At 34.3% G+C, this 24,305-nt stretch overlaps 4 protein-coding genes across 6 annotated transcripts; 3 read left to right on the forward strand and 1 right to left on the reverse strand.

Annotated features, from left to right (window-relative positions):
• Window positions 1-243: 243 nt before the first annotated feature.
• On the forward strand, window positions 244-5,458 carry LOC11421623 (putative receptor-like protein kinase At4g00960). Its single transcript, XM_003589619.4, has 6 exons — window positions 244-550; window positions 636-775; window positions 1,698-1,908; window positions 3,293-3,527; window positions 4,178-4,328; window positions 4,740-5,458. Exons 1-6 carry the CDS (start codon window positions 487-489, stop codon window positions 5,163-5,165), a joined length of 1,227 nt encoding a protein of 408 aa, XP_003589667.2. The 5' UTR covers window positions 244-486; the 3' UTR covers window positions 5,166-5,458.
• A 1,829-nt stretch (window positions 5,459-7,287) lies between these two features.
• On the reverse strand, window positions 7,288-8,951 carry LOC25482503 (2-keto-3-deoxy-L-rhamnonate aldolase). The gene has a single exon (XM_013611075.3). The coding sequence runs from the start codon at window positions 8,833-8,835 to the stop codon at window positions 7,777-7,779; it is 1,059 nt and encodes a 352-aa protein (XP_013466529.1). The 5' UTR covers window positions 8,836-8,951; the 3' UTR covers window positions 7,288-7,776.
• Window positions 8,952-17,127: 8,176 nt separating this feature from the next.
• LOC25482505 (exosome complex component RRP42) lies at window positions 17,128-23,435 on the forward strand. 3 transcript variants are annotated; one of them, XM_039833927.1, is made up of 9 exons: window positions 17,132-17,267; window positions 20,134-20,213; window positions 20,369-20,502; window positions 20,613-20,669; window positions 20,810-20,902; window positions 21,681-21,759; window positions 21,877-22,001; window positions 22,745-22,888; window positions 22,963-23,435. In XM_039833927.1, exons 3-9 carry the CDS (start codon window positions 20,377-20,379, stop codon window positions 23,197-23,199), a joined length of 861 nt encoding a protein of 286 aa, XP_039689861.1. In that variant the 5' UTR covers window positions 17,132-17,267; window positions 20,134-20,213; window positions 20,369-20,376; the 3' UTR covers window positions 23,200-23,435. The 3 variants fall into 3 exon arrangements, with proteins under 3 accessions (XP_024631323.1, XP_039689861.1, XP_024631325.1); XM_024775555.2 differs by lacking the exon at window positions 20,134-20,213 and having other exon boundaries at window positions 17,128-17,267; XM_024775557.2 differs by lacking the exons at window positions 17,132-17,267; window positions 20,134-20,213 and adding an exon at window positions 19,658-19,794.
• On the forward strand, window positions 17,133-19,759 carry LOC112418743 (uncharacterized). Its single transcript, XM_024775554.2, has 2 exons — window positions 17,133-17,267; window positions 18,381-19,759. Exon 2 carries the CDS (start codon window positions 18,387-18,389, stop codon window positions 19,638-19,640), a length of 1,254 nt encoding a protein of 417 aa, XP_024631322.1. The 5' UTR covers window positions 17,133-17,267; window positions 18,381-18,386; the 3' UTR covers window positions 19,641-19,759.
• Window positions 23,436-24,305: the final 870 nt, after the last annotated feature.

Below are 24,305 nucleotides of genomic sequence, written 5' to 3' on the forward strand. Positions count from 1 at the left end.
TGTATGTATCAAAATGTTAGCTTAAATATGTAATTTTTTTCTTTTTTTTGGACTTTGCCTTCTTATCTACCAAAAGAAAATCATTAAGCATTTCAACGATCATTAACACACTTTTTTTTTACAAATCATTAGCAAACTTTTGTCAAATAGTAAAAATTTCATAAAAACAAATAAATAAAATTTGGACATGAAAAATCATTTTCATAGTCTGAAACGAATGAAAAGGCAAAGGAATATGGAATGGAATGGATTAGAAAGTCAATAAGAGCACAAGAAAGGTCAATATGACATAGGGAATAGGCCAACACGTCTCTATTGTCATCAACTGCAACACTTGATCATCTTTTTCACTTCATAACAACTCCTTCTCAGAAATTTTCAATTTTCTTCATTTCAAATACTTTTCCACTTTCATCAAATTCATATTTTTCACAAATTTTTGAGGTTTCATTTCATGGACTCGTTTTGGGAGAACCATAAAGCGCTATGAGCAAATCCAACAATTTCTTTCATAATCTCATAAAGCCCTTCAAATTTGGTTCTACCAGAGGTAAACAACAAAACCCAGTTCTTTGTTTTTGAAAAAAATATTATTATTTTTTTTTTTTATCTTTTTTGTAATATTTTGTGATTAGAGGGAAATAGTGAAGACGATATACAGAACATAGCTACACAAGAGCAAAGGACATTTTCATATGAAACATTGGTTGCTGCTACCAACAACTTTCATGTTCATAACAAACTTGGTCAGGGAGGCTTTGGACCTGTCTACAAGGTAAATAATTTTTTTTTAATGGCAAAATGTTAGTAATTAGTAGTTAGATTATAAATACTATAAATCAATCAAGCTGTTTTTAGTAAAAATTTAGTTCAATATTGTATGAATGTGAGAAAAAGGTTTGAAATTTTGACACATGTTAGTAAAAATCTCATGCAAGTTTACACAAATGTAAAAAAAAGGCAAAAAATAGAGATGTGAAATTGTGGCAAGTATCTTTAGACTAAGATTTTTAAGAGTTTATAGCTAGATAAATAGGTAGAAGATTTGTAAAAAAAAAAAAAAAAAAAAAAAAAAGTGGATAGAATATAAGGTTGGTTTTATTGTTGATCCATATTTCAAAATCACATGAATTTCTAACGATGATCTACAACGTCCTTGGAGGTAGAAATTTATGGTACTTATCGTCTTTATAGTTGAAGCAGTGTCCTGATTGACGTCAATTTGACAAAAGGAAGGAAAAACGAATATGAGTTGAGTTTTGATTTTGAGAGATGCACATGGGTTTTCCCTTGTTTTTGTCGAACTGTAACAATTCGTCATCTCATTCGCGACTCTATGAGGACGAAGAAGACTGTGAACTTCTACTTTTGAAAGACAACGTCTCTCGTCCAAGTACCAGTCCATTGTAGATCATCTATTAGTGTTAGTCGTAGAATTTACAAGAAGATCGGTATTTGATTTTCATGTCCTGCTGTTTGGAAAGGCGGCAACCATACTACATAGGGTTCAATTGGCTCAAACAAGCTTTTGAATTGTGATTAATTAAAGAAAATTGTGAATAAGAAACCACCAAATTAAACCTTAATGCTAGTCTGCTAGAGCTGCAATCATAATTGCAGACATTGATTTGAAACTTTTGATCCGTAATTAAAACAATTGTGGCAATTTTGGTTTTTATTTGTCTTTTTGGTTGAAGGGTAAATTGAATGATGGGAGAGAGATAGCGGTGAAGAAGTTATCACGTGGTTCAAATCAAGGGAAGACACAGTTTGTTGCGGAGGCAAAGCTGCTGACTCGTGTGCAGCACCGTAATGTGGTGAATTTGTATGGTTATTGTATCCATGGCAGAGAGAAGCTTCTTGTGTATGAGTATGTCCCTCTTGAGAGCCTTGACAAGTTCCTATTCAGTGAGTTTTTCTTTTTCAAATTCTCTTATTCTATTCGGTTGAATTCTGTTATTATGTTGAATAAGATCACATACTATATCAAAGCCTTTCAGAAATGTTTAAACTAAACTTACCTCCAAATTAAGTGTCTTTAGGAACATATAGAGGAACATTTTCATAGCTTTCTATATAATATAAAGTATTTAAAAATATAAAATAAGTTATACCATTTTAAAACTAAACAAGGTATCTGGTGTGAACATTAAGCTTACTTCCCCTGGTTTTCAATACTAAATCCAATGAATGATTTGACTTGCTGATTCCTTGTCGTAGAATGTTTCTATTTTAAGTACTCTGTATATTTTTGTAATCTTGTAGATCGTCTATTAAGCTAATTAACTGTTTAACTCAGTATTTGGATGGATGGCCATGAAGTGTGTGCATAGGTATATTTTTCCATCACAGATTTCATTTGTGTCAACTAAATATGGACCTTTTTTCCCTTTAGTACCTTGGGATAGGTTTTTCTCAAGTTTTGACAATTGACAACATCTCAAAGTGCTCTATTGTGCCCTTACAACTAAAAACCCATCCATCCTTATTTGGATTTATCATTGAAGTTGGTGCATGAATCATTTATGTAGTTGCATCATTGAAATTAAAACATCTCAAAGTGCTATATTTTGCCCTTACAACTAAAAACCCACATCCATCCTTATTTGGCATGGAGTTGCATCATTCCAAAATCGTTCAAAACTGCAATAACAATAGACCTCGCCTTTCAGAAATCAGAAGTAGAAGTGTACGGTTCTTGTTCTCAAAGTTGAGATGGCGACCTGATCATTGTCGGTACTCGGCTCGACAAAAACAAGGGAAAACAAACATGTGTGCCTCAAAACTTACTCATATATGCTATTCTTTGTTTTTGTTGAATCGACGCCAATCAGGTGACTATCTCAGCCTAAGGACAAAAAGGACTGTAAGTTTTTACTGCCAAGATCCGTCATCAATCATCGCTTGAGCTTCAAATAATGTTTAGGTATTGGTCTACCTCTTAGACCACCTATGGTCCACGGTTCTCTCTTCCTGAATATGAAATATTTAGATTTCATAATGTGTTTTTTTTTTTTTTAATATTGGACCACAGCGACCAATACATTGGGACTCTTCACATCCTTGTTTGCATCTAAAACAGTTTTCTGCTGGAAATAGAGACATTTTTTCAACCTGACTTTCGCATTGTATATGTTAAGACTCCTTATTTTGTTGCCTGAGTGGAATTTCAAATAAAAACAAAACACATAATTAGTTTGTAGCTGTCATTATTTTTAACATTAACCTATTAAAATTGATGTGACAAAAGAACTACTGCTAAACAGAATTGTGTGGAAATTAATGTATGTAGGATCAAACAAGAAACAAGAGCTAGATTGGAAACGTAGATTTGACATAATCAATGGAGTGGCAAGAGGCTTACTTTATCTTCATGAAGACTCTCATATTTGCATTATCCATCGTGACATAAAAGCAGCCAACATTTTACTTGATGAAAAATGGGTCCCTAAGATCGCTGACTTTGGCTTGGCTCGTCTCTTTCCAGAAGATGAAACTCATGTCAATACACGTGTGGCTGGAACACAGTAAATTACTCTTTCTTCTTTTAATTTTTCAACAAAATACATTTATTTATGTTTATTTATTTATATAAAAGTCAATGTCAATGTACCTAAAAAGCAAAACTCTGATAATAGTCAACAATTAATTAAACGTGTTATGTCTGCCAAGTTTTCAATTGGTGAATGTTTCAACCATATCCATGAAACATTACATCAAATATACTTTGACATATTTGACCTGCTCTTAGGGTTGATTCTATGTAGTAGTAGTTACAACTGCCCCAATGATAACATACTTTGATTCTATGTTTTCGGTAATCATGTTATTGATGCAAAATATTCAATGGCTTTTTATCAATGACTAATATCTATTGGAGAACCTGACCAGTTTCCTTTAGTGAAGTATATTCTCTCAATCACATTTTTTTCATCCGCAACTTTCGAACTAAAGATCTTAAGGGATCCAACTTCAATTCCACTCAGACCCAACATAATGTTGATAGAGAACAAAAAAATACTCCACTTTGATATAGTTTTGCATAGAAATGAAGTTTGAAACTGAAAATTTTAGAATTATTAATTAAATCATAAGAGTGCTTGATGCATGGACATCTATAGTTAAATAATGATGATGGTGATGATGATGATGATGATGAAACTTGTGAAATATGCAGTGGATACATGGCTCCGGAGTACTTGATGCATGGACATCTATCTGTGAAGGCAGACGTGTATAGCTATGGAGTTTTGGTGTTGGAGTTGATCTCCGGTCATCGAAACTCCTCCTCGGATTCAGCCTTCAATGGAGACAATCTCCTTAATTGGGTAAATTTTGTATTTCTGTTTAATTTTTTAGTTTGACATCTTATTTTGATACCGATATTTGGAAACACAAACAAAGTAAAAACAAATTTAGTGAAAAGTAAAAGAAGAAACAGAAAATAACCACTTAAAAGCATGACGTGCCTTGTTCAAAGATGAATAAAATAATAGTCTCTTTTTTCTAGTTTCAGATGTCCTACCAACAAAAATCTAATAATATCAGTAAACTTATGTGGTTATGAGTTTGATATCTGATTTATACAAATACAAATTCATCATTGAGAAAGACAACCTTAAATGGGCTCTAAATTTTTTGAAGGGACTATCTCTTAGTTGTGAGCAGAAGATACTCTAATAAATAGGCGATCTCAATCAGATTCTTTGGTTCTTAATTTGTTTTCTATTGTTTTACAGGCATACAAACTATACAAGAAAGGGAAGTGGTTAGAAATGGTGGATCCCACAGTGGCATCTTCTGTGGCAACCACCGAGCAAGTGGAAGTGTGCATTCGAGTGAGTCTGCTGTGCACGCAAGGAGATCCACAACTTCGTCCAACGATGGGGCGTGTTGCGTTGATGTTATCAAAGAAGCCTCCAAGTCACATGGAAGAACCAACGAGACCAGGTATGCCCGGTTCCAGATACAGAAGAGCATTGCCTCGTAGTCATACACCTTTCACTACTGATGATGAGAATTCATCTGCTTCACACATTGATTCCAGCAATTGTGACACTATTACTACTGCTACTACTACCACCAATTCCACTTCTTCTGCAACAAGAACAGCCTCTGCTACTGCACAAGTAGACTCCCGAGGGAAACGTCCAATGTTTCCTTGATGTTATCATTTGATCATTCTTTTCTCTCATTGGAGAGATTTCCGGCTATATATGATTCTTTTGTTGTTTCTTGTAGCATAATTTTTGTTTTACATGTGTAAATGTTATTAGGAGTAGGTCAAGAATGATGGATTCAAATCAAATGTGTGCTTTTTTTGTTCCTTCTTTTGCCTTCCTTCAACGGTATAAGGTTAGCTTCAATGGTGAAGTGACATGACATACTACAACAAAACTGTTGAATAGCTACAAACAATTTTACTGATTGAATATTTTTGACATAACTTTAGCATCAATATGTATCCTTCAAGAGAAATGATAGGACTTTAACACTATTTCATTGGTTGCAGTTGATGTTGGTCCTACCTCTTCATATGGACCTTGATTTTTTTAACAAAAAAGTGGGGGTTAAAGAGAAGGTTAAAAAGAAAGTGTTCTTAGCACTTTTCTTTCTTCATTTTTTTTTCTAGAAGAACAAGATCAAATGCAAGATTAATGTGGTGTACTTACGGTGGCACATGTTTTGATTCCCCGACGTCATTCCGTCACGAGGGATTCAAAGATTCTAGTTTGTTTGCAGGTGGACGTTTTCAGGGTTTCTTTGGGGCCTAACTCATCCTTACAAAACCGGCTTGTAAGGTGAGGAGTGCTTCCTCTTTATAAACTCTGATCAAGCTTCCAATGTAACCGATGTGGGACTAAATCCACCCCCTCAAAGACAAGCCGATCAAGCTTCCAATGTAACCGATGTGGGACTAAATCCACCCCCTCAAAGACAAGCCACCCCCTCAAAGGCAACTTGGGGCAAATTGCATCGCAATTTTAAGGTGGAATTACCAACCCACCCCCTCACGCTCAGGCCCAATGGGCATGAAGCGTGGCAATGCGGAATCCCGACAACAGTAGATCCTGAATAGGCTCTGATACCATGTTGAAATTTTGGGGCCTAACTCATCCTTACAAAACCGGCTTGTAAGGTGAGGAGTGCTTCCTCTTTATAAACTCTGATCAAGCTTCCAATCTAACCGATGTGGGACTAAATCCACCCCCTCAACGACAAGCCAACATAAGACAACTTGGGGCAGATCGCATCGCAATTTTAAGGTGGAATTACCAACCCACCCCCTCACATTCGGGGCGGGATTTCCAACGCACTTGAGGTGGAATTACCAACCCACCCACTCATATTCAGGGCGGGATTTCCAACACTTACAATATGAGGTATACTTACAACGCTATGAATGTCTTCCTCATCACTTTTTCATATACGTGTATATTTCACAAATTGTGAGACTTTCTCAAGCAATTTTCTGAGTTCTACGGTTCCCCTACAATAGACCAAATCAAATTCACCACCAAATATATTGTTTCCAATCCGTTACTCTTTGTTTATTGTGGGAAGCTCAAATAAAATGTAAGTCGCTTTAGCAAAAAATTACGAAAATAGTCTGGCAATCAATTTACTATATCACATTATGAGAAAAATAATAATATGATTCAATATCAGCTATTTCCAACCATATTTAAACTTTCATGTAAAATAAAAAATATCCATCAAGAGTGAAGAGTCACAACAGCAGAAAAAAATCAATGAAGATGGCCCTCGCAATCAATTTGCTATATTACATTATGAGAAATCAAATGATGATTTTCAATATCAACTATTACCTGTCATATTTGTTCATGTTCCATATGAAGGTATAGTTTTGGAGCTGAATCTGTAAAGAATCACCACGACAAGAGAAATCACAGAACAAGCACCATATTATTAAATGTATTATAGCACACCAAGAGTACCCGTTTCACTACTTGAAATAATAATAGATCAGTGTGTATTTTCTCTCATCAAAGATCAAGAGACTTAGTCTATTCTAAAGAGTGACACAATAGCAACTCTTAATGACCTGCTTGTTCGATACTTCACAAATGCAAACAGCTACAAATTCCTTGAAATGCCATGAACAAAACTGAAATTGTACTATGATAATGAAAACGCTAGAATACAACAAACTGACTTAATTTGGTCCCTCAGCATTACAAATGAACCAAATTCAACCATAATATGTTTGAACAGACACGACTTGCTTAATGATTAAAATACAAAGAACCACTAATGAACATCATGTTTATGCCCAAAAAGCAATATCTATAATCATCAAAATAACCCGATCACCGAAATGAAAAACAAAAACAAAGCAAGTCCAACGTTACACAATGAGAGGCCAAATAGCACCTAAGTTGGGAGCCGAGACTCCCATAATTTATGCTCAACTGATCAAAGATTTGTTATCTAGTACAAGACCAATTATAACTCAGCCTAATCAACAATTAACTATAACAAGTCAAAACAACACTACCATTGATCAAATAAATACAACTATACAATAACCAGTACATCTAAACCCAGCCACAATCTCGGCAGACAATTGTAAGTTGATCGCAGTTGACTGCAACTGAAGCAGCATTTAACCGCAATTCTAACCCTTGACTATAGCCATAACAGATCAAAAAGAGTTTATTTTTATTGAAGATTAAATGCATACCCTAACTAACAACAACAGTACATCACATAATCATACATAAATCGAAAAACTGAGAAAATCGAGTATGTCATTCACTCACTCCAGTATTTTTCATCATCTTTACCCAATTCTTCCCTATCACTATCCTCACCATCCTCAACCAAACTCTCCTTAAACCTCCTAACATCCTCAACCGCCGCACTTCTAAACAAACCAACATCAGTAGCACCAGAAACCATATGATACCCACGCGATCGAAGATCTTTAGGCCCATCAAACGGCAATGCAAAACCCGACAAAAAAACATCATCTTTCTCACTCTTCCTCTTCAACACCTTCCTCTCAGCTTCCATCAACGTCTCCCTCACTTTCTTATTCCCCGGATCCCACAAATATCCCATGCTAGCACTCAAATCCAACGGTCCCATTTGCACACAATCAACCCCATCAACGGCTGCAATTTTTTCAACATTCTTCACACCTTCTTCAGATTCAACTTGAACCATTACCAAAAGCTCGTCAAGATAGTTATTCAAGTACCCTTCATCAATACCATAGCTTGAAGCCCGAACAATAGGATGGGCCGACCCACGAACTCCGCTGGGTGGAAAACGGCAGTAAGATACAGCTTTTGATGCGGATTTACCGGATTCGATCATAGGAAACATGATTCCTTGTGGGCCTAAATCTAAGGCTTTCTTGGCCCATGCAGCGGTGGTTTCTGGGACACGGAGGATTGCTGCGGTATTTGCGGCGGCGAGTGCGTGGATACAGGGGAGAGCGTCGGAGATGCTGCCGTGACCGTGTTCCATGTCGATGACAACGAAGTCGTAGCCGGAGAGGGCGGCGATTTCGGCGAGAGTGGGGGAGAAGGTGAGGAGGAAGAGGCCGTAGAGGGTTTCATTAGAACGGAGACGGGATTTGAGGTTGCGGTAGGATGGGGTGGGGGTTGTGGTGGTGATTGTGATGGCGGTGTCGTCGGGGAAGGATTTGAGAAGTGTCGGATCCTTTCGAGAGGACATTGCCATGTGAGTGGAGGAAGAGAAGGAAATGAGTTTGAAGTTGAGATTGGAAGGGGCAAGGGAGTTGGATTTAGTGAGGGGAGAGAGGGTTGGTTTTGATGGTGTGAGAGTGAAGGTGGTGTTAGCCATTTTTGGTTCTGTGTTTGTTCTTCAGTCTTGTTCTTGGAGAAGACAGACAATGTACTGTATTGTAGTAGAGGAGAGAGTGGTCGTTTAGGTGGTTAATTTTGTCTTTTTTAGAGGAAAAGACAACATCGCTCTATCATAAAAGGAAAATGTTATATAGACACCATTTATTCTCATACATCCTTCTACACCCCATGCACTGGGAAGAGAGAAGAGGAGAGGAAAAAGAAAGCGTGCTTGTGCGGGGTCTACATGACTACGTGTCAGATTTTTGTGTGGATGTCGAAGGGTGTATTGCCACCTAAGGTGTCTATGTTTCATTACTGATCATAAAATGGCCAAGTTACATTAACCAACCATGATCCACCTAGTATACCACCTACTATTTTTCATGAGTGAATCATCAACTTCGTCCCTGAATTTTCACGGGTCGGCCAATTTCGTCCCTCAATTATGCGAAATATCAATTTAATCCCAGAATTTGTTAAATGTCAATCAAGTTAGTCCTTCAGTTCAAACGGAGTGTTAACGAGGCTGACGTGGCCGTTAACCTCTCACATGTCAGACGCCACGTAGGCAGAGACTAATTTGGCCGATAATGACCTAAATTTTCAAGGACTAAGTTGATTGAATTTCAGGAAATTGCTCTTCTTTCCCAACGGCTCTCTTCCTTCTCCAACGGCTATTTCTTCCCCAAATGTATAAAATTGGAACCCTAATTTTACAATGTTTAATCTACACTCCAAAATCTCCAAATTTTCTTCCAATAATTAAGGGTCATGTTCTTCCCCAAATCAAAAAATTGCAAACCCTAATTTTTTTTAATTGAATCTGAAAACTAAAATCTGCAAAATTCATTCAAGCAAAACTGTTGAAATTGAATCTAAAATGATGGGGGTGGTCATATGGGCAAAAAGAGCTATCAAAGTCAAACTTCATCTTCATCCTCCATGTTTAATGGTGATGTGAGAATGCTTGAGTGTTGTGTGGGTTGATGAAGTTGAAGAACTAGGTTACTTTAAAAACAATGGAATTTGTGCTGCTCATGGAAGAAAGACAAGAATGATGGAGAAGGTTCAGTCCATGCTTAAGGCTAAGGAAAGTGGCAATGACGAGGTTTGGAGGGCAAGGTTGATGGAAAGTGAGCTTAGGGTGATTAAGTTTATGATAGTTATAATATGCTTGTTTGAGTTTTGCAACATGCTAATGTATATTTCTAAGGTTGTGTAGAGTTGTAATGATTTTACCATAAAAAGAGGTTGAAGATGAATTAAATGTTGCATATCTGTTATAATTTTACCATCAGATTAGTCCCTGAATTATTTGTGTTACTATCAAATCGATCCTTGGATTATTTTAAAAACCATAAAAAAAGTCCCTAAATATGTTTTGATCCTATAAATATGTCATATTTTTATTTTAGTCCCTCTAAAATTTTCTTTCAACTTTTAGTCCCTATAAAATTTTCAATCACTACTTTTGGTCTCTATTTTTAAGTTATTTTTTGCATTTTTTAATGAAACTGTGCAGAAATGTGTAAACTATTGTAAAAAATCTTTGATTTTTTTTTTTTTTAACAAAACATAAATTAAATATGAATTTTTAACCGTAAAAAATATAAACATTCATATTAAATTCATGTTTTTGTTAACAATTTTTTTTTACAAACCAAATTTAATTGACAAATAAAAAACCCCAAATTTACCTCTCTTAAACCCTAGTTTTTAACATATCATTCAAACTAGACTTTAGACCCGTGCGTCGCACGGGTCATTTCGACTAATATATAAGAATAAGTAATGGTAAAAAAAATCCTAAAATAAATAAAAGATGAAGAGTATTATACATTTTACTTACGCAAGTTCAAAAAATAAAGTAGGAGATGACATGAAATCGTTTAGTTGAAACAAACGAATATTAAAAAATAAAAATTAGACAACGACAGGGATCTAAAATTCTATTTCCAATCCTTCACATATCAAAATTACAATTGGTTCTCTTCATTGTAATCATCTAAACTTAATTAAAAAATTTGCAAGTGCAAATAGAATCGACATTATACAAATTGGTCACTACTTGATTCCAAAAACCTATGTTACATGAAAACCACTCATACCTAAATAACAATAATAAACCTTCAAAACAAAAATCAACTATTCTCAAAGGACCCAAAAGAAAGATTTTTAGCCTTCAAAATCATAATTCCTCTTGTTGTATTGTTTTTGTGTCAAAAGCACCATAAGTTGAATAGTAGGCACATGCACATGACTTTCCTCATACGACAAAAACACCAGTTTTTTATAGGTTGAAAAAATAAATCAAATATCATTAACTTTCAATAACGCTTAGAAACAACTGAAACTTTTGTATTATCTCAATCCACAAACAAAATAGAAGACCTTTATATTTGCTTTAGGCACCTTAAGAAATTCTATGTAAATTGTTTTCCTGCAATGAAATGCTAAACACAATGCGCAAAGAAGAAGAATTAACAATAATATTTTGATTGTTTTATTTAGCTTACAATTCTTTAAACTAATCAACAAAAAATTAAATTTGCATTATATCCTCCACAATATCAAGAATTTTTCAAAGGGATCATTCTATTTGTATGACTATGATGAGAACTCATGTGTGTCCATGAAGACCAGCTCTACGGATAAGTGTTATCTATAGAATTGATATTGTCATTCATAAAGCCTCTAATAAAAAATATTATTATGACTACAAAACAACAAATCAGCAAAGCAGTTTAGAAAAAAGTGAAGACAAAATAAATCTAAAAAATATTATCTGAATATAAAACAATGAAAGATTATGTTATAGTTAACATTCACACATGCAACTAAATGCCTAGTTCATATTCATACCCTCTGTCGAAGCATGTCCTACGTTTTATACACTAAATATATTATGTTGTCACATTTCCATCAATATTGATAAGAACTTACATGTATAAATTAAGATAAAGAAGGCATTAAATGTTAACAACTAAAAAGTGTAACATCTAAGAGAACAAAATGTGGGACAAAAACATTGTTAACCAACTAAAAGACAGAAACAAATCCCTTGTAGTTAAGTCTATAAAATTTCTATAAAATATAGCATGATCACTTTTCACCACCTGCTAGAAGTTTTCACAGAGTGAAAATCAAATCAATGTATATTTTCTGAGTTATAATCTTAAATATTGCAAATGAAAGTTATATTTATAAAATCTCCTTATCAAATGAAGAGACTAAACTCTTACTCACCCACCAATAACATTAGCAATTGTTGCATTGTGAGGACCTGCAACTGCACATGATTTTTACTTTAAGATAGGTACTATTTGAGTTGTGCACACATAAATAAATAAAGAAAATAAAAGAAGACACTTAAATCCCTCAATAAATTGCTTATCTGTTTCATTTAGGGGAAGACTAAACAAAGCTAATACGACATTCTATCGAAGGAAGGAATGAAGAAAAGCGAATGCATACTTACGCTTAATTGAAAGAAAATGAACACGGAAAAAGATCATAATATCGACATCGTAGTAAAACTGCAACAATGGAGAATCTGAAAAAATTGTAAAATCAAGATTAAGAAAATAAGAGACAGATGCCGTTAAAAAAGAAAGTCCAAATTGAAAAGAGAATAAAATCTGGATGCTTAGATTAAAATTATGAAGAGAATTTAGCAAGACTGATACTTCATTACATTGAAAAGCAAAAACTGAAGAATCAAATGTTTGATTCAACAAATGAAAATAAAGCAAACAGATGGAGCAGCAAACACTCCATTATATGAATCTGGATTATTAACCAAAGGATCTGTTGCATCAATACAGTAAAAATAAAAAGTGTTACAAAACATCTTTAAGCATGAAAACATACGCAAAAATCAGACCATAACATGAGATATACCCGTTAAGCAGTGATACGACAACAACATTTTTCAATATTACCACTTGATATTCTTTGAATGAATGATTGAAGGGAGAAATTCTATGAACGAATGATTAAAGGGATAAATAAGGATGTAACACCCCGTTATTCCAAATCAATTAATTAATGATAATTCATCAGAGTAATAACCCAAACGGGCATGTCACACTACATTTTCAAAATTTATTAAATAGAATGTAAAACTATTTAATAAACCTCCTTCAAAATATCATTAACTGGCAGCGAAATATTTGCATTAAAAGCAACAACAATAATTGTTTAATTCTCCATAAATAATCTTGGCATAAAAGCCTCAACAAAATAAATCCAACAAATCAAGCAAAGGGTTACATCAGCAAGTTCCAAAAAATTGATACACAAGGAATGAAAAACAAATAAGAAATTCTCATCCCGTACGTATCAGAGCCCTAGACACTTGAGCCACCACCTACTACTCAGGATCACCTGCAAGTTACCATAGGAATGACAACATTTTCAAGCAGAAGGGGTGGGATTCACAAACAATAATAATAATATATGATAACATCAATTGAATCTAACACCCTAAAATATCAATGATTATTCCAATATATGTATAAATTTCATAATCAACAACAGTATCAATAACATGGCAATTTCAAACCAATGACAACGACTCATGCAATAACATGACTACACTTCCAAGACTCCTCAACAAGTGCAACTATGCGTGTGGTACCATATTCAGGGCCGAAGCCCTCACCACTAATTGAATGGTTAAAGCATTCGTTCAGGACATAAGTCCTCACCGCTATTGAATGGTTAAAGCATTCATTCAGGACATAAGTCCTCATCGCTTTGAACAACAAAGTGTTCCAGGACATGAGTCCTCCCGCTTTGAACGACGAGGCGTTCCAGGGCTAGAGCCCTCCCGCTTTCATGCTCATGCAACTGACTCCACTTGTGTATATCTACATACAACTCGACAATGCATATATGTATATATGACTTACGACTCCATAATTCACAATGACTCATCAAAACCAATTCAAGCATTCCAGAAAATGTACAATTAATAATAATCAAACCAGTGCATCAAGTTCATTCAACATAGTATATGTTCACTTGGTTTCATACTCAATCATCTTCAAATTCACTAAACTCGACTAATTCGATTACCAAAGTGTTTCAGTAGGATTTAGTGTATATATAAGGGTTATACAAGTTGAAAGAAACATTTTTAAATGCTCAAAAGGATCCCCTAATGCACGAGGCAAAGTTCAAAAAGTGGTTGACTAAGGTCATCTTCGCTTAAGCGACTGGCTTACAGAGAGTTGGGGTTTCGCTCAACAACGGTTCGCTTAAGCGAACTTCTGGCAGAATGGAATTTATTTTTCGCTTACGGGTTCGCTCCTGGTTCGCTTAAGCGAACGACTAAAGATGATTTCTGGGTTGCTAACATGAGTGTTCGCTTAAGCGACCTATCATCTGTGTTGTGCAAAAACTTACGGGTTTCAAACCCTTTCTCACTCCAAAACTCAATTTTAATCCCCTGATCACTCGGAATGTGTCCCAACAGATGTTTACAGGTTCAGAACACAACTAGGCATCTAAAGGAACACAAAACAGGTATTAACAACAACAATTCAGATCATTCTAGCAATCTTGCAAAACCTCTCAATTCTCTCCAACAATTCCTAATCTCTCTCAATTCTGATTCCAGCAACATTCTAAACATTGTAATCAATCTGAATATGAATTCTAAGCACATTAAACATGATTCCTACACTTTTCCTTTCAAAATCGGCCTAGAACCATAATTCCCAATCTTCATCTCAAGAACAATTCATGTTAAAAACAATTTTCAGAAATTATATATTAAGATCATTGAGAGTTAGTCTCACCCTTACCTTAATTCAGAAAAACGCACGGCAATCGGATGATCTTGGCTCTACTAGTTCTTCTCTCCCTAGTTCTTGGTTTTTCTCTCCCAAAACTTGTTTCACGTAAAAACGTTTCTGACCTTTCTTTTCCTAACTCCCCAAAATATAACTCCCTTTATTTCATTAAACTCCCCTTAATTTCATTAATTCCTACTTAACTCCCCACACTCCTATTATTCTAATTATATTAAAAATAAATCATATAATAAAATAATACACACCACATAAATCACAAATATTATTTAAAATCACATAAAGACTCTAAATAATTCCAAAATAAATAAAATAACGACTAGGGCGTTACAAAGGATGTGTTTTATTCAATTCTGTATGGTACACATTTATAGTGAGAAGGAGAATTGATACGTGAAAGTGCTTTGGAAACAGCTAAATTTGTGAGGAGTTGAAGTCTGGGTCGTGGTTAATATTAGATCTCTTTATTGTGGGGAATTGATCTGTTTATTGTTGTGTTGGAAACAAAATAGGAGGAAATTGTATATATATATATATATTTTTTTATGTTTATCTGTTTATTGTTGTGTTGGAAACAAAATATGAGGAAATTGTTATAGGAATAGGATGAACGATTTTTAAAGTTTATCTCTTAATTAAACAGGTTTAATTGAACACGGGGTAATAACGTAAAAATCATCATAAAATCTAAGTTAAAATTAGGTTAAAAATTAACTTACGCTTAACTTTTATATATAAAGATCGCTGCAAATACCACGGAACTTGGCGGTCTCTACTTCCTCCTTTCTCTTTGGCGTTACTGCATTGTGAATTTCAGCTTCCGCTTTCTAAGGTATTTCATTTTCATGGTGCCGTGTTATTATGTTTTTGTGGGAATTTCATTTTATGCTCGTCTGTGTTTTATATATTCTTCATAAAGATTTTGGAATTAGAAAGATCATATTTTGCTGCTAGGAAATTTTTGGATATTATTCTGAACTATTTTCATGCTTTTTTGTTTGGTTGATGTAAATGTTAGTTGTTTAGTAGATTGGGTCTTATTTGAATTTAAATTCCTGATGCCAAACACTCCCACCTGATTGTCCGAAAATCAAGTTTCAACTTACTTGTTAGCTGAGGCACAAACACCAAACAGACAAACACCAGATATGACACCGACACTGAGACGCATGCATTGATAATAATATAAGAAATTATAAGTGATTGATTGTAATCATCTGTGTTGGTGTCATGTCAGTGTCTGATACCAACACACACGCCGAACACTGAACACACCTTTTTATATTGATGTGTCGGTGCTAGAGTGTTTTTCTTTCACATAAAACGAAAAAGATTAAAATAAATGAAAAATTGTAACAATTTTACGAAATTATCCTTGTTAACATTTGAGTGTTCACCATTTTTATCATACACTAGTAACATACCCGTGCGTACAGTAACCGTTTGTTGTTTAAAAGAGTCTGATTTTCTTTTTAATGGTTGTTATATATTGTTATTTAAAAATTTGATGTAATATTTTTTTTTAGGTTTTGAAAATGTTAATATAACTTCTTTACATGTGATGAGCAGTTATTTCTCTATAATGATTGTTACATTTTGCAGAATATGATAATGCACATTAAAATATAATACAATTTTTACATAACATAAATTTATTTAAATTTGTTAAACTTGAAACGTAAACAATGTTATAATATTTGAATATAATGGAAAATGAGATATTGTGTGTATATTTTAAGTCTATACAGATATTAAAAAAAAATATCCAACAGTGATGATATTATAAATAGTTTAAATGTTTTAGCATGAACAATTTTTATAAAGGACAACTTGTTGTGTAAATCAAAGTTATATTTACCTTATGTTTTTATGAATATTAAAAAAAAATTAAATTTTAATATTCATTAATTAATGTAACAACACGTCTTTAGATCTTGTAAAAAAACACGTCGTTATATATATATATATATGTGTGTGTATGTAAAATAACATTTATTAAATTATATTTTTAGAGGTTAAATAAACTACTACTATTTTTTTATTATTTGATAAAGAAATTATTATTATTATTTTTTATATATTTTTTAAAGAATTTATTTATTTTTATTTTTATTATGTTACACTAATTTTGCAATAAAAAAAGTCTATACCCCTTTACCCCCTTTCTATCTCGTACAAACCTAGAGTATTTTTTTATAATTTTCTTTTTATTTTATTTTTTGTCATTTAACTTTATTCCACACCCACCATATTTATTTCAAAGTTAATTTTCTCTCTCTTCACCAAAGAAATCTGGAAAACTCTCTCATTCTCAAACAAACCCTAGCCGCCGCCGCCTCCGCCTCCGCCTCCTCCCTCCTTCAGTGTGTCTCCGGCGGTCGTTACATTGCTCCACCATCTTCATTTTTGAAAATCCATCACCATAAAAAGAGTCCCCTCCATCTTCTCTACAAAACCCATTTAAAAATATCAGGAACGGACAACCTTCGCCGGTGACCACCACGCCGGAGCTTGCAACCACCGCGCCGGGAAAGAGCTTACGTGTTTTCATCCCGATCTGGATCAGAATTTTTACACAAACACTTAAACCTGGGCTGTTGTCTTCATCAAGGTCAAGTTCTTTACATATTTTGTTTCCATTACATGCAACAACAACAATACAAATATGAAATTGGATGTGATGTTGTATAACTAATGAATATATTTTGTATATTTGCTTTTTTTTTGTTGATATAATTGTAAAATTGTGTTAGGACTGTTTTTGTTAAATATACATGATATGAAGGTCAACAACAAATGAAATAATTGATGATATTAGGAAAATGAATTCTTATACCTGCGTGTTCTTCTTGTTGTCAAAGAGAGAAGAGGAAAAGGAAAATGAGAGAGGAGAGACAGTTGAGAGAACGAGAGAGTATTAAATTATGAAAGAGTAGTGAATGACAATATAAGAGTATTTGAAATTTGAAATTGAAAATTTGCCTCCAATTGATTGTAGATCTGACATTAGATTATATCTTTTTTGTACAAAAGAAAACTTTTTTCGTTTTCCGTGTCAACCAAAATCGGATTTATTTAGTTGGCATCAAATGGAAATGACTTTATGAAGAGCAAATGAACTAAACTATTAGTTATTTGTAGTTACATGACATCATCTTAGTTAATTGTGGTAATTTGGTTGAATAAAGTAAGTTAAAGACAGATTTTACCCTTACTTTGGTGATTTGTCAATTAATCAGGCTGGGGCATTAATAGGATTTCCACAACATCTTCTCTTCTTATATTAAGAGAGATGCATAGTTGAATACAATGGACTTTAGGGTGTTGCATATAATATTTCATCTGAAGTTAGAATTGAAATAAAAAAATTAATTTTATATTGAAAACATAAAGTGATACTTATCTTGGGACAATTTGTTTTGCTAATGTGACACGTAATATGAGATGGAGGGAGTATTATGTTGCTTTCTATCTGTATCAGAAATTAGGAATTAGAATTATAACGTGGTTGCATAATCAGAGATGGAGAGATTCTTTTCTTAGAGCACCTGCAAAAATATGTTTGACAAAATGGCTTGGAGTAAAAAATGACCTTTCTTTTGAAGTCAGTGGGCTCATAGTATATTAGTTGCCATTTGGGGGGTTGTTTGATTTTGTTTTCATCTTCTTGAAACTAGAATTTGCTTGGAAGGTGACATTTAGTTGTGGCATTTTGCCATACCAGGTAGTAATGGCTTGTAGAATTCGGGAGCTGCTTTACGGTGGAAATCATTTTAGAACCAAAAAGACTGCAGCTCTCTGTCTGAGCTCAATGCTTTATCACTCTTCACAAGATGTTTACGACATGCAGTGGTATCGGAGTGAGTTTCCAAAGATAATAAAGTTGACCCAATTGCTTGCAAATGTGGATACAATTAATGGAAGGCTTGTTGATGCAAGTAGTAATTCAACCATTTTTGATGATCAAATTGAGAATGAAATGCGTACGTTCAAGTCTCTTGTCCGATTGTTTATCGGGTCTCCGTTTGTTCAGGACAAAATGAGACGTGTTTTGGCCTTGAACACAAATACGCAACATGATGCATTTACCCCTTTCAGTAAAACAACCGAAAGAGAACCTAGGGTGATTGATTCACTGACTAAGGTGAGCAATTTTCTTGATGTTTCTGCTCAACAGAGGAAGGTGGTTCGTTTCAAAGTATGCCCACAGGTTACGCAGCATCATATATGGACTGGTGCACTTAAAGAAACACTGAATAATTTTGCAGTTGATTTGGATTATTTGGCTTCTCAGGGCTCAAACGAAGGTACTACATTGGGTCAGCAAATTATTCACAGCTGCTTGAAGTTTCTGACAGAAACTGCCAGTTTTTCTGACGCCGACTCATCATCATGGATGAAGTTTGCACCTTCAAAAATTGTTAATTCTTCTGATTCCCAGAAATGGGAAGATGTTCTTGCGATGTTCAATGACCTGATTAAATGCTGTAAAAGCGAAACAAGATTAAAGTCGCATGTCGCTAAGGTTGAGGTCATGAAGGAAGGACTTTTACACATCAAGGATATTACAATCGATAACAGTATTGCTTACAAGGATGCTAGATATCTACAAATCCTGGTGCAGAAGAAGCTTTCAAAAACGTTGGGCCACTCATCTGGTTGCTTATTCACATTATTACAGTATTACCTCTATGGAAGAGTTACCGATATTGAAGTAGATCTGTGTGGTGGGATTTATAAAAATGGAAATGATAGCAGGTTTTGCTTGTCTATGGGAAGAATTTTGACTTCAGATAGTGAGAGGATGGTTGGGCGTGGTGTGAAGCAGTTGGATCGAGCGCTTGGGCTTTTCAAGTTTGTGTGGGAAACAGCTGGAATGAAAGGGCATTTGGACTTACGAGGCCATTTGTGGTGTGTTGGAGCAGACAATAGGGTTCTTAGATATAGAGGGAACATGTATTTTTTGCACGGCGTATGCCTGTGACCAGTGATTGCATTGCAATACCATCTTATTTTACACTGGATTGAATTAGTTATCGGTTAGCGGTGCCAATGGCAGCTCAAATTCAGGATCTTCATTTGATATTAATTTGTCTTAAAGAACCAATTGTTTCTCCCCTGATTTTCGAGGAAACTAGGTAACAAATGTGGTTGTCTTTGACAAATGAGATAATGTGAAATTGGGGAAAAGTATTTTAATGGCAACAGAAGCAATAAAAAATTATTTCTCAATTTTTATATGATATTTCTACCTCATTAATTTGTGTCTTCTCTTTTTGTTTGTATCTTTATGCTTCTTGACTTTTTTTTTTCTTATTGACTTGATACTTATGCCTAAAACCGATGGTGATTATGTGTCGAGACCATAACATTAGTAACTTATTAACCATGAAAGTCGTCAATTTTGGATATTTGTTTTTTAATTTTGAGCATTTATCTGTATTATAAATTGTGAATCTTGTATGCCTAATCTTCAGTATAGTGGGCATTCTACTATAGCATTTTTTGGGGTTTGCTTCTTCGTGTTGCTACCAGGGACTGACAGGTGACACCTATGGTATGGTATTCATAATTTTGATATGGTGGCCACCCCACTTACTTTTTCTTGGCTAACTGCTTCATGTTAAACTATCTAGGATTGGCAACTTTGTTTGATACGCAGTAGTTTTCCCTTTGTACTTTTATTCATGTAGTTTCTCTAAACGTGTGCAGTTGTAGGAATGGTGGGTTTATCTCTAGGAGAACAACATTTCATCCAAGGTGGCATTGCTCAGGATCTTCGCTGTGATGGTAGAAAGAGATTAACTTATCGACCAATCCATGTTGAAACTGGAGTTATTCCTCAGGTAATGCTTTGATGACTTGGCACTTGCAAGGGTATCTGAATGATTTGACCCCAGCCAGCTGAATTTTTCTTTATTCAAATAGTTTTAATTCGTACATTTGACGACCTTAGGCAAATGGTTCGGCAAGAGTAAAAATTGGTGCTACAGAGGTCATTGCCAGTGTGAAGGTTTGTTAAAATGTTGGAATTGATCTCTTCTTTCATGACTCATACCTTACTTTAGTTTAATAGTACAATTGCTTTTTTATTTTATTTAAAATCACGTTAGTTTTTCTACTGATCATACTATATTGGCTACACAAGTGCAGGCTGAACTTGGAAAACCAAGCTCAATGCAACCTGACAAAGGGAAAGTCTTCATATACATTGATTGTAGTTCAACCGCAGAGCCTGCTTTTGAGGTTGCATATTCTGTTGCATGTCTTGCTTCTCTTTATCTAGTGAAGTCAATCAAATATTCTGGTTTACTTCATGTTATATAAGTATCTTGAATAGGGATGGAAATGAGTTGGGCTGAGTCAAACTTGGTTCAACATGACTCAATAAGAACAAGGTCAACTCAAAGCTTGACTCGAGTTCGACAGGAACATATTTTTTTTCATCAATAAGTGATAGACTCTCGTCAATCATAGTGTTTTCCAGTATTATCAAAAAGTGGCCATGCTAGTGCAATGATGGTACAGTGTCAGTTATTTACAAGCCACCATATACATGCTATGGTGCGGTGCACAATGGCGGCTGCCATTCTCATGGCACCAACAGCAGAAATATCATTTGATTCGAGACTTCCAGTAGCTAGCCTATTGTTCTTCACTTTAGCTGGTCAAACTCTTCAGCGACTGAACTCAGCTGATTAGCCACCTTCCATTACTGCCAAACTTCTTTGGCGTTGTCGCATCTCTTGTGACCCTTTTAAGTGAACAAACATTTTATTTATTTTTTCTCTTTTCTGGCAACTTCTTTTGTTCTCCTTGTTCTGTTCTTTCACTTGTTCTGTTCCCTTTCAAATATGGCACCACACCATATTTGTTACTTTTATAGACACCATCCATCTGCCATAAACCGCAATACTTTCTATTAATTATTGTCTTATTTATCGTTCTTATTTTTAAATACCTTTTAGTGCTTCAATATAATTAGTTTTATTTGGTGTTCTATATCTTTTGTATATGTTTAAAGGGAAGAGGGGGTGAAGAGTTGTCAGCAGAACTTTCAACTGCTCTTCAACGATGTCTCTTGGGTGCTAAAAGTGGAGCAGGTATATCTTTCTCCTAACGTGAAGATAGTGCTCACTCATACTTCTCTTCCAATGTTCTTATTTCTTTTCAATTTTATATTTATTGCTGTTGAGCCATACTCTTTTTTTCCCTGCCAGGTGCTGGAATCGACCGCACTTCTCTAGTTGTTGTCGAAGGAAAAATTTGTTGGGATCTTTATATTGATGGACTTGTTGTCAGTTCAGATGGAAATTTGTTAGACGCTCTAGGTTCTGCCATCAAGGTACAACTTAAAATGAATATAACATTATATGCTATAAATGCTTGAAAAAGATGAGAATAATGGATTCTTGGCTATAAAATGAGGATAGCAGTTCAGACAAGGGATCATCCTTTTATGACATTGTGAATATGTTTACTTTCCAATTTGTCTTGTTGATGATACAAACATGATATTGGGCTGTTTAAAAGATGTTAACTAAGATCTCCCCCTCCTTTTCTAAATAGGAGTTTTGTGAAATGGTTTGAAGTTACCCGAAACTTGTGGTCTTCTCTAATTGTTTCATTATGCTACAGCTGAAAACGTTCTAGTTGTTTTCTTTTTAAAATATCCCAAACGATCTTGCAATTGGCTAAATGGAGGTTTTTGCTCATGGATTTGCTATATTATATTACCATGAAGTTTAGAATATAAAGATATTTTTAGGATAAGATTGTGTTTGGAAGAGTTTATTTACAACTTATTTGAATTTATATTATAAAAGAGCATTTGTGCAAGTGCTGGGGGGAACTTATAAAAAATAACCTATGGTCATCAGTTGTTTTTAGCTTATTCCAACTACCTTTTAGCTTATGAAAACAAAAAAGTTAACTTCATTAATTTCCTCTTTGATAAAAAAAAAAAAAAAACTTATAGATAAATGCGTATATGATTAACACTTATTCAACAAGCACTTTTTTAAGTTGTTTAACAAAAGCAACCTTAACTGGAAAGGCCCTAACATATGGTTCTTGTTATTCTTTTAGGCTGCTTTGAGCAATACCGGTATTCCAAGCGTCAAAGTTACTGCTGATGCATCAAGTGACGAGCAACCAGAAGTTGATGTAAGTGACGAGGAGTTTCTGCAGTTTGACACATCTGGAGTCCCTGTGATAATTACACTGACTAAGGTAACATACTTATGCTATCTTGTGTTCTAAGATTGACAATATTTTGTGAATTTCATACAATCTCTATTTCCTAGATTGGGAGGCACTATATTGTGGATGCCACGCCTGAAGAGGAATCACAAATGAGCTCTGCAGTTTCTATCTCTATTAACAGGAAAGGGCACATCTGTGGTATAACCAAACGAGGAGGTGCAGGGTTGGATCCAAGTGTCATTCTTGATATGGTATCTGTGGCTAAGCATGTAAGCGAGCAGTTAATGAATAAGTTGGATTCAGAAATAGCTTCTGCTGAAGCTGAAGACGAGTCATGATGTAGATATTAGTGATCACTAGGATGTGTTGTACACTAATATATTCAGTCATTGACTTGGACAAAATTTGTAATTTGGTAGTTCTTGCCAAGTAGGTGTACACTATAGATATTAGAGATGGTTGTTTGATGCCATGAAGATTTTAAATTGTGGTAGAGAGTGATGCATTTTTGGTAGCCATGTAACGTTCTTGTATGACATGCACTTCGTGATGAAATTAGTACATTTTAAGGTTACATAAGTTCTCAAGTAGGAAAATTAATTTTGAACTTGTAGGAAAATGACGATATTGGGGGGTTTTGTCAAACACAAGGCAAGTTTTAATTAGATTGAATTTAAAATGTACATCATTAGATGAGTAAAAATAATATAGAGTTTTTCTATTTACACCCATGTTTTTTTGGTTACACCCAAATTTTCTTAAAAGTTTTTTATAATACCAAAATTGCCCTTTTATATAAATTTTCTTAAAACCCTACTTTTATTCATTGTCAGTGAGTTTCACCCTCTTTCACCCCTCAAAGCGATCGATCAAACAATTTGATGTTCAATATCAATCTCCATGAAAATTAAAGAGTGAATCAAAATATTTTTCATCCATACTCAGTTGGATATAAGTAAGTGAATTTCTTCTTCTATTTGCTAGTTTCAATTTTTTTCCTTCAACTGCACTGATGCACTGTACTGTACGATTACAGTTTTAATTTACATTGGCAAGGTTAACTTAAATTCAATTTAAGTAGGTTCATGTAAACTTTAAGTTTACATGAACCTACTTAAATTGAGTTTACATGAACCTACTTAAACTGAGTTTACATGAACCTACTTAAACTGAGTTAACATGAACCTACTTAAACCGAGTTTACATGAACATACTTAAACTGAGTTTACATGAACCTACTTAAACTGAGTTTACATGAACCTACTTAAATTAAGTTTACATGAACCTACTTAAACTGAGTTTACAACATGTGCATACTTAAACTGAGATGACGTATAATCATTGAATAAGATTGAACTTTTAGATGTACACTTAAACTAAGTTTGCATGATCTACTTAAACTAAGTTTACATGACCTACTTAAACTTAGTTTACATGAACCTAC

Source organism: Medicago truncatula, chromosome 1, assembly GCF_003473485.1.
Source record: "Medicago truncatula cultivar Jemalong A17 chromosome 1, MtrunA17r5.0-ANR, whole genome shotgun sequence".
Classification (NCBI taxonomy): Eukaryota; Viridiplantae; Streptophyta; class Magnoliopsida; order Fabales; family Fabaceae; genus Medicago; species Medicago truncatula.